General features: G+C 46.1%; 1 protein-coding gene across 3 annotated transcripts in view; it reads left to right on the top strand.

Annotated features, from left to right (window-relative positions):
• The window catches only part of LOC135400223 (ubiquitin carboxyl-terminal hydrolase 15-like), a 55,749-nt gene that overhangs the window by 17,199 nt on the left and 25,904 nt on the right, over positions 1-12,646 (top strand). For 2 of the 3 annotated variants that reach the window (XM_064631994.1, XM_064631993.1), the window contains exons 5-10: positions 1,713-1,858; positions 4,774-4,829; positions 5,390-5,473; positions 8,822-8,966; positions 9,280-9,453; positions 11,921-12,079. In XM_064631994.1, the coding sequence (XP_064488064.1) occupies positions 1,713-1,858; positions 4,774-4,829; positions 5,390-5,473; positions 8,822-8,966; positions 9,280-9,453; positions 11,921-12,079 (764 nt within the window). The remainder of the gene's footprint in view (positions 1-1,712; positions 1,859-4,773; positions 4,830-5,389; positions 5,474-8,821; positions 8,967-9,279; positions 9,454-11,920; positions 12,080-12,646) is intronic. The other variant, XM_064631995.1, reaches the window with a different exon arrangement.

Below are 12,646 nucleotides of genomic sequence, written 5' to 3'. Positions count from 1 at the left end.
TAGCTAGCCATGCATTGTCTACACGGATTAGATGCAGGTGCTACAGAAAGCAGGACTTAGAAGGCAGAGGTTGCTCCCTCTCCACATGGCTCTCTTGCCCTCAAGTCTCTTCCGAGCTGTTGTGTGCAGCAGTGATGTCTACTGTTCCGGGAAATGTTTCCAAGAGAAATGGCACGTGCCTCGAAATGAAGTTGCATGTGCTAGATGGATTTTGTACAAGACATCTTAGGGTCAGTTCAACCGAAGTTGCACCAAAAAAGTCCCTTTCATACGGCGAGCAACTCGGAATGCCGTAGTTGTCACCGAGCTCGCCCGATGGCGCGAAAAACATCATCGTCATCATTTTCGTCCAATTGCACCGCAACTTCCGCTCGTTACGAATTCAATCCGTTGCGAGTTTGATAATCTTGCATCATTTCCACTGGTCCGTGATAATTTCATCGTCTTGCGTGCCGCCGCTGCAATAACTGACACATGGGAGTCTTCCTGATTGGTCGCGCTTGCAAGGCGGAGCCGTGTGATTGACAGGTTGCAGCTAGAGTTGCAGGAGAAATCGCTCGTGAAGTGATCGGCTCTGCAACTCCTGCAACTCGAGTTGCGTAACCAGAGCTTCGCGTTCACACGGTGCAACTTGGTGGCGCAACCTGTTGCGTGCAACCATGGAGGTAAGAAACTAAGGAGATGCCCTAAGCACCTCTCCCAATGCAAGCGAGCGTGCTGTGACCCGCGCATGGCATTGTGGTTAGTTGCCCACACACGTGACCCATAAACGTCACGACAAGACGTCATAAAACATGGCGTCATCCATGTCCGCGGCGTATCTTACCTGAATACAGAGACGAGCTGCGGCCGAATAACTTGTTTCCGCTTTCATAACATATTTGGAGTTAGAAGTTATCACACCCGTTGAAACACAAGATACATCATCTCAGTGTGGAAGCAATGGATCACTAAATCGCTAGAAGATATATGTACGTCATCGTGACATTGCCTGGCTTCTCTTCTGTTTTGCTATTTTGCTGCGATTTATCACGCGGCAAATGTTGAAACAACCCATAACCTTGAAAGTATTGTGCGAATGGACTCCTTGAAGGTAAGGCGTTTGCTGAAGATGAAGTTTGCTAAACTTCAAAGCCTCCGCGCAGACCGCCATAACGCCGAAACATGTGGGGATCACGTGACCGGGCAACTAGATGGGCGTGGTATTGCCAGGAGCGACCGCTAGAGGGGTCCCACGGCCTTCCGATCTTTTAGCCCTCTCCTTAGTTTCTTACCTCCATGCGTGCAACTAAAGTTGCATCGTGTGAATCGACCCTTAGCAAAGTGGGATGCCTTCCAAAATGTGGGCTGGAAATATCTGTGGAGCAGGCACGTTCTAATGGACAGTGCTGTTCCGATAACGAAAACAATGATGTCCCAGGCTATGACACTAATGGTGAGCAATGGGCGCGGCCATCGTGCAAAGCCTCGTAATCCGCGATTACGTTGTCATTTGAAAATTTAAGAGGTTGTGGCATGAAGCTGCTCTAGTCTACGGATAGATAGAACGTTTTGTGCCTTCGACAAGCATGGTTTTTCTGGCTCAGAGTCCTTCAGTTTCAGTTTTCTGCGCTCCATTGGGTAAACAGAAGTGCCAACTAAGATTGTCTTGCCTGTAACTGCACAAAGTGAGGTCTATGGTAGACTTCAATGGCATGCATGTTGTGTTTCAGACCACGTGGAAAAGGAGGCTCGGGCACTGTTCAAAGTTCCCCCCGAAAAAGAGTCTCGATTATGGAACCGGTGTGGCAGCAACATGTACGACCTCTTGGAAGACAGAACGCGCACTGTTCAAGATGCTGGTCTGTACCAAGGACAAGTGAGCGAAACTTTTTGCCTTTGTGGGGTTGTAAAGTACAGCATATATTATATTTTTTGGGCATAATAAAACTCTTATTTTTACATTCTCATTGGAGAAAGTTGCATGCCAGAGTGATACAGTAAAACACGGTAAGACATTTTGTTCGAGGAATGGCAGTTGACGAAAAGGTACGGTCAGTGGGATGAGATCCCCTGATTTCCAGTCAAGAATGCTCTCATTGGCACACTAAGTCACATTAACAAATCCAGGGACATGTAATTACCCTCAACACATTCTCTCGTACATTGTTGCCAGTCACACTCACATTCATACAGATGAAGGCACTCAGGGCAGCTGACATCTTTCTCGAATATCATAGTAGTAGCCTAGACAAGTGAACACAAAAGTATAAACATGACACTTGGGCATCACAGTGCCAAATTCAATACATTGGTAAAAGAATGGTGGCCAGTTGAGTGCATAATAAATGTCTTTGAAGTAAATCTTCAAAATATGCAGTAAAAATCCTCGATATGTCAATGATTTTTGATTGTACAGTGGGCTCCCGTTAAGCCGAACTCGCTTAAGCCGAATTTCCGGTTATGCTGAACAAATTACGAACATCTGTTTGTTTTCCCATAGACGCCATGTAAAAAAATTCCGCTTAACACGAACAGACACCGCGGGCACTTCGGATAACCCAAACTTTTCCGGCGCCCGCGGCGCCTGTAAACGGGCTTCGCCACACGCACGGAAGCGAGGAAGGCACGTGATGCTGTGCACACGGCACCTTTGGGGCTCAGCTTCACCACCCCTGCCACGCAGAAACACTCTGTGGTCGTTTGGTCCCTATTTGGGCCCTATTTGGGCCGACCACACACAGCCTTTCCCCCTTTTGCAAGTGCACCATAACATGAAACCCAAACTTTGTGGTGTCTTTTGAGGTGCAGGCATTCGGAATATGTTGACATCTGAGTACGTTTGCTGCCTACAGTGCGGCACGTGCGATTGCGCAATTCGCGTGCAGTCTCCAGGGGAACTGCCGTTCGCGTGCTGTTAGGGCCCATTCTATCCGCGTGCGCAGCAGTGGGCAACCAGCGGCTTAATAACGCTTCAGTAGGTGGCCAAACTGGCAGGAAGTAAGCTATTGTATGCTGCCATGTTGCCAATATGCCGTTTCACAATTGCTACCCTGTTTTTGACATTTTCTATGACACTTTTGGGTCCTTCTGTTAAGATGAACTTCTGATAAGACAAACAAATTTCCGCAGTCCCCTCGTGTTCGTCTTAGCGGGAGTTCACTGTAATTGGTAAGAGAGTAATGCAAATGCCTATTTAAAAACGTACTTTATTGGAGATAACAGGGCAAAATAAAGCCGCCTTCGTTCTGCAGCAGACAACAAAGAACACTGGCGCCACAGATATAAATCATGCAGCTGAAGGCTTTGATTCCTTGATTGATAAAATAGCGTAAACGCAGAATTGGTGGACGAAACCCGTGACGAAACAAGCCTGAGCATGCACAACATGATAAACTTGAACATTCACGTATGTTCGTGTATGTTCGGGTTTGTAGGTTCGGCAGTCGAGTGGGAAGGTATAGGCATTTTTACCGTCTGGCAAAGCAGTCACCGCATCATATTTTTTCGGTTCAGCTCCAGTTCTTTCAAGGGGAAAGAAAAAATGTTTACAGTTCGGTTTGACAAAAAAATAGCTTTTTTGCGGTTTTCGGTTACGGTTCAGCAGTGACGGCCACTAACTACTTCTATGGTAGTTCAACTATAACTACTAACTACTTTGCAATGGAGTAGTTTAACTAGTAGTTCAACTACTTTTCAGGGGAGATAGTTAAAACTACTTCTTTAACTACTGCAATGTATTTTAACTACATCTCTAACTACTTAACGTTGTCCATCAACACCAATCCCATTCTATAGTGTTCTTGGACACCTAAATATGAATCGCAAGAAGTGATAAAAGTGAAGTACACATGCACGGCACAATTGCTCTGGACCTCCGTTCTCATCAAACATGTAGCTCGAGGTAAAAGTCGGAAGCACAATCGTGCCGTAAAGCTTGTGGCAAATGCGGAAGTAGTTGTCACCTGCAGTAACCTAACTACTGTAGTTAAGTACTCGAAATAGTAGTTTAACTAGTAGTTGCCACTACATTTCTGCAAGTAGATGATAACTACTTTTCTACTACAATCACGTAGTTTAACTAGTAGTTTAACTACATGTAGTTAACTACTGGCCATCACTGCGGTTTTGTTCCGGTTTCGACCCCCGGTTTTAACGTCCACATTCATCCAGGCATTATAAAAGAGCTTTTTTTGTGAGCTATCAGCCATACGTCCAGTGGCTGAAACTGAAATGTCACCCTCCAGGGATTACCCTCTTCTTGGCCGTGGGTGTTCCGTGTTCGGGCACCCGTTAATGAGCACAGGCGCTCCTCGGTTTGTTAGCATCAGCTTTGTCAGATTGATTGAACTGTTTCGCAGTGCTTCCCCACAGTTAACGCATTGCGACTTACTGTTGATGCCCGTAAATCCCGAGACTACTTAGACGGACAAGCCGCTCCACGCTTTGGATATGTTTGCCCTGCTTTTGAAACAAAAGAGAAAAGCGACAGGAGCCCCGTGTGGGCCCAGAGAGATTGTGGGGTTGGATTGCTGGTTGAGCCGCGGCTGAGCCAACCAATAATGATGATGCCCTTTACAATGAGCGTCGGCCAACTTCCAACTTGGACTGGCGATCTCGATGCCAATTCCAATTTGCGGGTTTTTTTTTTTTTTTAGGTAGGTAGTATCACGTTCATGGAACTGTGGTTTAGAACTACTGCTATAGCACATGCACGACTTTTATGGGGCATTGTTTCACTAAATTAGTGTAGCTACAACCATTTGTTGCTATAGTGTGTTTTCTTTCCCTCAGGTACTTGTTATTGAAGTGAGGAATGATGATGGAACTTGGCCACGACAGTCAAAAAGGTACTGAAGCAGAAAGTGTGTGGGCATTTCCTTTGCATCTCCCTGATCCATATTCTGTGTCTGCAGCGAAGAGTACCAAAATTAAATGTGTCCCATTAAGTTTGAGCTTGAATAGGAGGAGTCATACACATGCTATCAGAAACTAGGAACAGTCCCATTAATTTGGAATTTCTTAATTAGAAGTTTGATAATTCCAACTGGTGCTTGGGTACTTGGGTACATTATGTGTACTTGAATGGGGGAAAATGCCTGGCAGTTCCAACATACGAATATGCTTAATGGTTTATTCAAACGAGATTGCACAGGTTGATTTGATTGGTGCCAAAGACTGATCCCAAAACGTTGGGGCTGTATCCTCGTTATTCCGCATTTCTCTGCATTTCTCTGTACTTACACTGCAAGTGGCTATCTCCTGCATGGCTCTGGCTACGCTGTAGACATTAGTAATATGGTAACGTCCCGTATCAATACTGGTGACCTTCTGTTAGGGCTGTTGTTTATGTTTGTTTTGTTTATGTTGTTTATAGCGCTAATATTGCCTCGATATATCTTGTTACCAGCAGCAGTACATCACTCAACTACAACGCTGCCTCAAGCGGCCGTGGAGGAGATTCAAAGAGTTACAGTGCACCGTCGAGTACGATGTGAGTGACGCCCGTTATGATGCAATAGCGTGCCATGTCCTTTCAGTCGTAAGTGTTTTGCACGAGTTAATATCGGAGCAGATAAAATCTGCACACATTGGTCCTAGAAGACTGCAGTAATCGCTCGCATAATGGGAATGCGCTTGCATAATTAATGCGAGTGGGGCGCCTCAGTGTTGGTACTTTGCTGGTACGTGCATGTCAGTGTACCGTATTTTCACGCGTATTAGCCGCACCGCGTATAGGCCGCAGGACTCGTTTTTCGATACATTTTGAAAGTGTTTTTGCAGATAAAGCCGCACTCGCAGATAAGCCGTGGATAATACGACGCGACCGCTTTGTGAGCTAAACCAGTGATGCACAAACAAAATCAATAGAGACTGTCAACGCTCGTCGACGCCGTACTCCCTGCCAGCTGCCCTGTTCCCGTACTGGTCCGCGACGTCGACGACTTTTTGTTTGAAGCCGCTGTCGTAGCTGTGCCTCCGCGATGGAGCCATGCCTTACCTATAACTGCCGTGTCCACGAATGCTGCTGCTCAGGTCAAATGAGAACTGTGACGCTTAGCTGGCCACGTTTTATCCCGATGTCAGGTGTATTGAACCCTTCCTGTGAGTCTGCCGACAAAGGAGACCGTAGGGAAGGCCATAAACCCTGTGGTCCACATTCCGGTATCGGCATGATGTATAACAAAGGAGGTCAGTTCTAGAGTTCTACTATGATCGGATTGTGGCCTTGTTGCGTGTTTTTTGTGGATTGACGAGTTAGTGGTGTTCCAGGAGACATTAATCACTGTCACCCCTTTTGTTAAAGCTGAGTGGGAGAACGTATTTGGAAGGTCAGTCCACTCGAATGTGAACCCGCCCCTGTTCGGTATTGTTCGTGCACTGGCAGGGCGGTCCTGTTCCGAAAAAAATGAGGCACTGTCGGCCCTTTCGTTTAATCCGGGGTATGGGGAAAATACCAGGGAAAAATAGCCCTCAGATAAGCCGCACCGGTGGATAAGCCGCAGAGCGTCCGCTAAAAAAAAAATTCGCGCATAAGCCGCGGCTAATACGCGTGAAAATACGGTACTCTGTATTTAGTACTTTCGCTCTTTTTTAGTATCTTATCTTACAAGTATCTTACGTGTGCTTACGTGTCTTACGCTTAGTCTTACGTGTGTGTTGTGAGGAGTTGTGCATAAGTATCTTATCTTATTTAGTATCTTATCTTTAGTATCTAGTACTTTAGCTCTTTCGAGGAGGAGGAGAAGACAACCAAGAGATAAAACATCAGATATCAGGAGCAGCGAAAATTGTCGATGAGGCATTGCATAATTGCTCTTTTTGCACCTCGGTTCGGGTTTGGGTAGGTTGCCGAAAAGTTTTCGTGGACGTTGGATGCTTTGGTTCGGGAGAAGCGCATGGAGATGGTACCATCGGAGCTTGTCCCGGCAATACAACCGTTGGATGTTTCTGCTCCTCAGAGGGAAAATTTGTCAGCCAAATAAGCTTACTCCTAGGAGTAGCTAAATTGGCTTTGGGAAAGTGACTTGGCTACCAGTACAAGCAGTTTGAGTGTAGATCATTCTGGTGGAGTAATCAATGCCTCCCAAGGTCATCATGATTGGCTTAAAGGATTGGTCTCATCCGTTTCCGTGGATTTCAAAACTATAATGTTATTTTATTCCTCCTGAACCACTGACCCCGGTGCTGAAAATCCCGCGCGAAATAGTGGCATGGTTTGACTGTTATTCGACGGATTACATGACGAGCAGACGACGGATATTGAGGGTATGCCGGAATTCCCTCTCTGGAAAAACGAGAAGGTGTCACACCCTAAGAACCAATGAAGGCGTGACGTTGAGAAAAGGAATGTCGCGTCTCATGTCTCGTTGAGTTACGGGGAGTCTGGACGGCACCTTTCCTCCTCTGAGAGCCGCACTCTCCGCTTAGGGGTTAAGCCATCGTTCTCACTATCGGAACAGCACTGTCCATTAGAACGTGCCTCGTTCCCAGATAATTCGTCGACGCGTGTTTGGGTGGCAAAGTGCAGCTATCTGCCAATACGCTTTGCAAGTACGTCTCTGCGCATGAGAGGAGGCAGTGAGAGGGAAGAGGGAGGGCGCCGCCGTAGCCAATGGGGTCTTCCTGAGTGGAGTAACCGGGAGAGGAGATATGCGCAGAACGTTCGGTTGCTTGCAGAGCGTATTCGCATTTTGGAAGGCACGGTACTTTGCAACAAGGTTTTGCTCCAGTGCAAAATCCGGGTCTAGGACTTTTCGGTACAGGACCTTTCGGTACGGACATTTCGTACGGACAAAATCTATAAGAGTCCCAGACATGCCGTTTGGGTGACAGTAGCTGGCAAAGAATATCTGCCGTCCCAGAGATGTTAGAAGTGAAAACCGGACGTCTGTAGCTCATACATTTTTAATAAAAAATCTGTATTGAGAACAAAACACGTTGTCATAACCAATAAGCCGAAGACCATATTCCAGCGGTATGGCCGTGTACCGAAATGTCCTTGTACCGAAAGGTCCGTGTAGCAAAATGTCCGTACCGAAAGGTCTTGTACCGAAATGTCCTGTACCGAAAGGTCCGTATCCCGCAAAATCCATCGAGCACGTGCAGCTTTGAGTCGAGCAACGTGCCTTTCCTCATCAGAACGCATCCCAGGACCGTAGACGCCATCACAGGACACAGCAAGCCATAGAAAACTTGAGGGTGAGAGAACGATGTGGAGAGGGTGTAACCTCCTCTACTTCTCGTGAGCCCCTTCCACTCTTCGAAGTCGCGCGCATTGCAGCACGCGCCTCTAATCCCGGTCAGTTACGCGCGGATGAACGCGCCGTTTTCTCACTTTAATGCTCACGGAGGTGAAGGCTCAGGAGAATTCTGATCACTGCACGTGAGCAAACGCTTTCACGGCAATCGCTCTATCGATGTCTTCTTTACGTGTACTTCAGTCGGTGAGCTGGCGGGAACCGGCAACTTGATCCCAATATCGGAGTTATCTTTATACAGTCAAACTCCTTTACAACGAAACTCAGGGGACAGCAAAAAAAATTTGCAGTAAAGGTATTTTCGTTAAAAAGTATGTCCATTATTGGACCTTTTTGGATTTATAGGACTCCAGAGGGACCAGAAAAAAATTTGCTGTAGAGGTATTTTCGTTAAAAAAGTGTTCGCTATAAAGGAGTTTGACTGTATCGAAATTTGTAATGGACGGGCTCGACCCTGCTGTATTGGAAGTTAGAGTTTCTTTTTTCGTGTGTTATGTATTTTTTGCTCAATTTACTCGATGTACATGGTCGTGTTTGTTACGACGAGGCACAACTAGAGTGTAGCTGATTGCCTTTTCCAGAGCCACACGAAGCTATAGCTCTATGGGTGGCAACTACAGCGGGAACTGCAATTACGACACCCATGGGACTTCGAGCAACACAACACCTGGCCTTTGTGGCCTGAACAATTTAGGAAATACGTGCTTTATGAATTCTGCACTTCAGGTTAGGAATTTTCTCTATAGTCAGAGAATTAGTTATTATTTATGGGATTCGCTAGAACAAACAAACAAAAATTATCTTAAAAGCGAGGAAACAACCTTATGAAATGAAAGGTGTTTAGCAGACTGTGAACCAACTTTATGCACATGCTGTTTAGTGCTTGCCCATAAGTTACCACTAGTTTACAGCACTTTGATGAATTTGGTGCTCAGGTTTTCAGAGTGTTACCTGAACTGACTGTGATGCAGAACGGGGGATAAAAATGGGTTTTACCCAATGCTCTATTCGTTCACTCATCGCATGATTGCTGTTTCAGTGCATGAGCAACACCCCTCTCTTAACGGACTACTTTATTGATGATCGCTACCTTGCGGAGTTGAACAACAGCAATCCACTGGGCATGAAGGGCGAGATTGCAAAGTCCTACGCAGAACTTATAAAGGTGATGTGGTCAGGCAATTACACCAGCACAGCACCCCGTTCCTTCAAGGTACGTACATTCACGTCCAGGTAAAGGAAGGAAACATGTTGTCATTCTCTTAGTGCTCAGTTTAACCCTGAGTTTGGGGACACGAGACACACACAACTCAAAACCAGTACATACCTGCAAGTTAGCAACTCAAACCTTAACAAAAGCCAAAAAATGTTTCATTTCGTGTGTGCACTGTGTTTCATGATGAAAGATGAAAGTCACTAAAAGGTTAGCCAGCTGTAGGACTCGAACCCACATCTTCTGGATTGCCGGTCCGGGGCTCTACCAATTGAGCTAAGCTAGCACGCCTTCTCAGCGACTTCCAGGGCGCGTCATCTGAAGGGGCAAACCAGCCACTCTCCCTCACTCATCCTCCTTTCACTCTTACATTTTTGCTCATTCATACACACATTCATACGACGGGATCGACGCAGGCGGCAACTGTTGAACATGAAAGAACTGATGTTCCGAGGCTGGAACAATATAGAAGGGACAAATACATACAAAGCCTCAATTAAAGCCTTTGTATGTATTTGTCCCTTCTGTGTTGTTCCGGCCTCAGAACATCAGTTCTTTCTGCGTTTCATGGCTGTATTCCCCCACAAATATGGATTAATGTCTTCTCAGTGCCATTTTCACGGTACCATGTGTATTGTCGAGGTCACTGCAATTAGAGCCCTGCACCATCCGCAGATGGAAGCGAATATCCGCGGATATCTGCAAGATACTTGCGGATTCGGATGAAAATTCAGAACTTTCTGTGGTGTGCGGATCGGGTGCGGATGGTGCGAGGTCGGATGCGGATGCCAAAAATCTCATCCGCGCAGGGCTCTAACTGCAATGGTCCCGCAGCCGGTGAGGGCACGACCGGTATGCTCCTCGTGCCACACTTTGTCACAGCGTGGCCCCGTACATTGGCCACTGGAGTCCTTCGTATTGCCTGGAATGTGGCATTGCGACACGTGGGAATTTCGTCGTGCAGGGAAGGAAGAAAAATGTCGCGTGGATTATGTTTATTGAACAATACGACTCACTCGGCTTGTAACTCGCTAGGGCTAGAGGAGTTGCGCACTCGGATATTGCTAGATGCGTTCTTTTACGGCACGTGCTAACTGAAAGGTGGTTGGCAAGCTGTTTGGTGCACCTTTGAGGTGACCGAAACTTGTTGGCGTTCGCTGAAAAACTGCGTTTGCTTTCGGTTAATGTCAATCAACTCAAAATTTTATCTCTCACGAACGAGTGTGGTCTGGTTTGAACCTTAATGTTTGCTACTTGAGAGCTGAACCTGATATGAACTGAAAAAATAATCAGCAAAAATCCCACCTGGGTTTAGTCTAGCTTTGCAGTTTAACGTAGTGGTTGAATCCGAACTTCTATAAAATTATTCTTACAGGCGAATTCCCTGTAGATTTGGGCTGAAAACAGACTTTTGAATTAATAGATGATTAGAGCCTGAAGTTTTTGGGAAATATTTTTTTCTAAATTTGGGGGGGTAAAAATCGGGTAAATAAACATGCGCACTAAATTCGTGCAAATTCGGGTGAAAAAACTTCCAGTACGCTAAATTCTGGGAGAAATCGGGCTCAGTTATTCAAAGTTAACTGTAGCGGTTTGGTACAAACGGTGATGTAACTGCATTTTTCTGCCAAACAAGTAAGTTGGTGCATTCCTACAGACATCCCAGTGAGGGCAATTTGCCGGGTAAAAATCGGGTTTCACCCTAAAGAGGCAACCTTCAATTCGGGGAACAATCGGGTAAAACCCTAAAACTTCAGGCTCTATAGATGATTCCAGAAAATACTGGTGGTCCTTTCGTTCGCGTTGCGTCGTGGGAGATTACTGGAACGAACTGTCCTTCGCGTTTTGTTTTCGCTGACCTTGACTCCTCGTGGTCAATCGGCCGAGAGAGGTGGGACTGAAACGGCTCGGAGACCTTCTCCTCCTTTGTTATTAGCAAGTTCCCATAGTTCAAAGGGGTTCTAAGCTCTCTCGGATTTTCTGAGGTCGTCTATTTGTTGCTCGGAAGACCTACAGGAATGGCCGTGTACGAAGCTCCACACTTCAGCTGCCGTACTAAGCGTTACTGAAAGGGAGATTGGATCCTGGGGCTCGGGGGATGGTAAATCCCAGAAGCCATGCAAGTTTGAAGCAAGATGACTAAGAATACTTGAGTGCTCACGTCTTCCGAGGAATTATCCAAATTATTGGACGCAGAAACACATTGGTTCCAGAGCGGTTTGACGGTGCCAACTGTTTTGTCAGAAGAAATGGAAAGTCAAACTTTTTTTACTCGGATTTATCAATCGGCGACTGTAATTGCTTCAGTTTTTGAAATGACTGTTGCGGAGCTCAGGTATTGATTACAAAAAATTTCGATTTCTGACACACGATTTGTGTTGTTTCTTTCTATGCTGACTTGTGAGCACAATATGTTTGTTGGTTTCCATTAGTCAGGTGCAATCTAATCTGCTTTGACCTTGTGCAGATGGCAGTTGGCCGCTTTGCCCCTCAGTTCTCCGGCTTCCAGCAGCAGGATTGCCAGGAGCTGATGGCCTTCCTCTTAGACGGACTACACGAAGACCTAAACAGGGTCCTCAACAAGCCGTACATTGAGATCAAGGATTCCGATGGGCGGCCGGACGAAGTGAGTTTCCTCGTTTTAAAGGAGCAGCGAAATAGCACTAGGATCACTCGAGACCCTGCTTAATTTATCGAGCAGTCTATCTGGATGCTGCATGCAACATATTTTTGGGGAACGATGCACTGTGTTATCACTGCACAATGCAGTTTAGAAAAAGCTCATGAAAGATCAGCCATGCTTGGAGCAGCATGGCCTTGAAAGTAGAGTCCATTCTGCTGCTGTGTTGTAGCAGGGATACAAGCTCACCTTGCCCATTGTATCTGCTGAATCATGGAGTGACATCAACCTTACTCATTCTCGTACAGGCTTTCTGAAGGGGTTGAGGGTTTCTATAACGTTATATCGTTGGTGACAATTCGGCTACTGTTATTCTTGTGCAGGAAAGCATGGGATTTGTCTACAACCCGCTGCAGCCAAAAATGAAAAACAAAAAAATGTTTTAGGGAGCTTTCACTTAGATTGTACGGGAGCCAAAAAGTTACCTATCGATTTTGTTCCACAGACCACCTGCTCCTACTATGCAAAGTTTCGTTTTTGTGGCATTGCAGATTTTGTCTGGGAACCCGCATT

The sequence above is a fragment of the Ornithodoros turicata genome, chromosome 7, assembly GCF_037126465.1.
Source record: "Ornithodoros turicata isolate Travis chromosome 7, ASM3712646v1, whole genome shotgun sequence".
Lineage (NCBI taxonomy): Eukaryota > Metazoa > Arthropoda > Arachnida > Ixodida > Argasidae > Ornithodoros > Ornithodoros turicata.
Note: the sequence above shows the minus strand (reverse complement) of the source record. Positions and strands in the feature narration are given on the sequence as shown.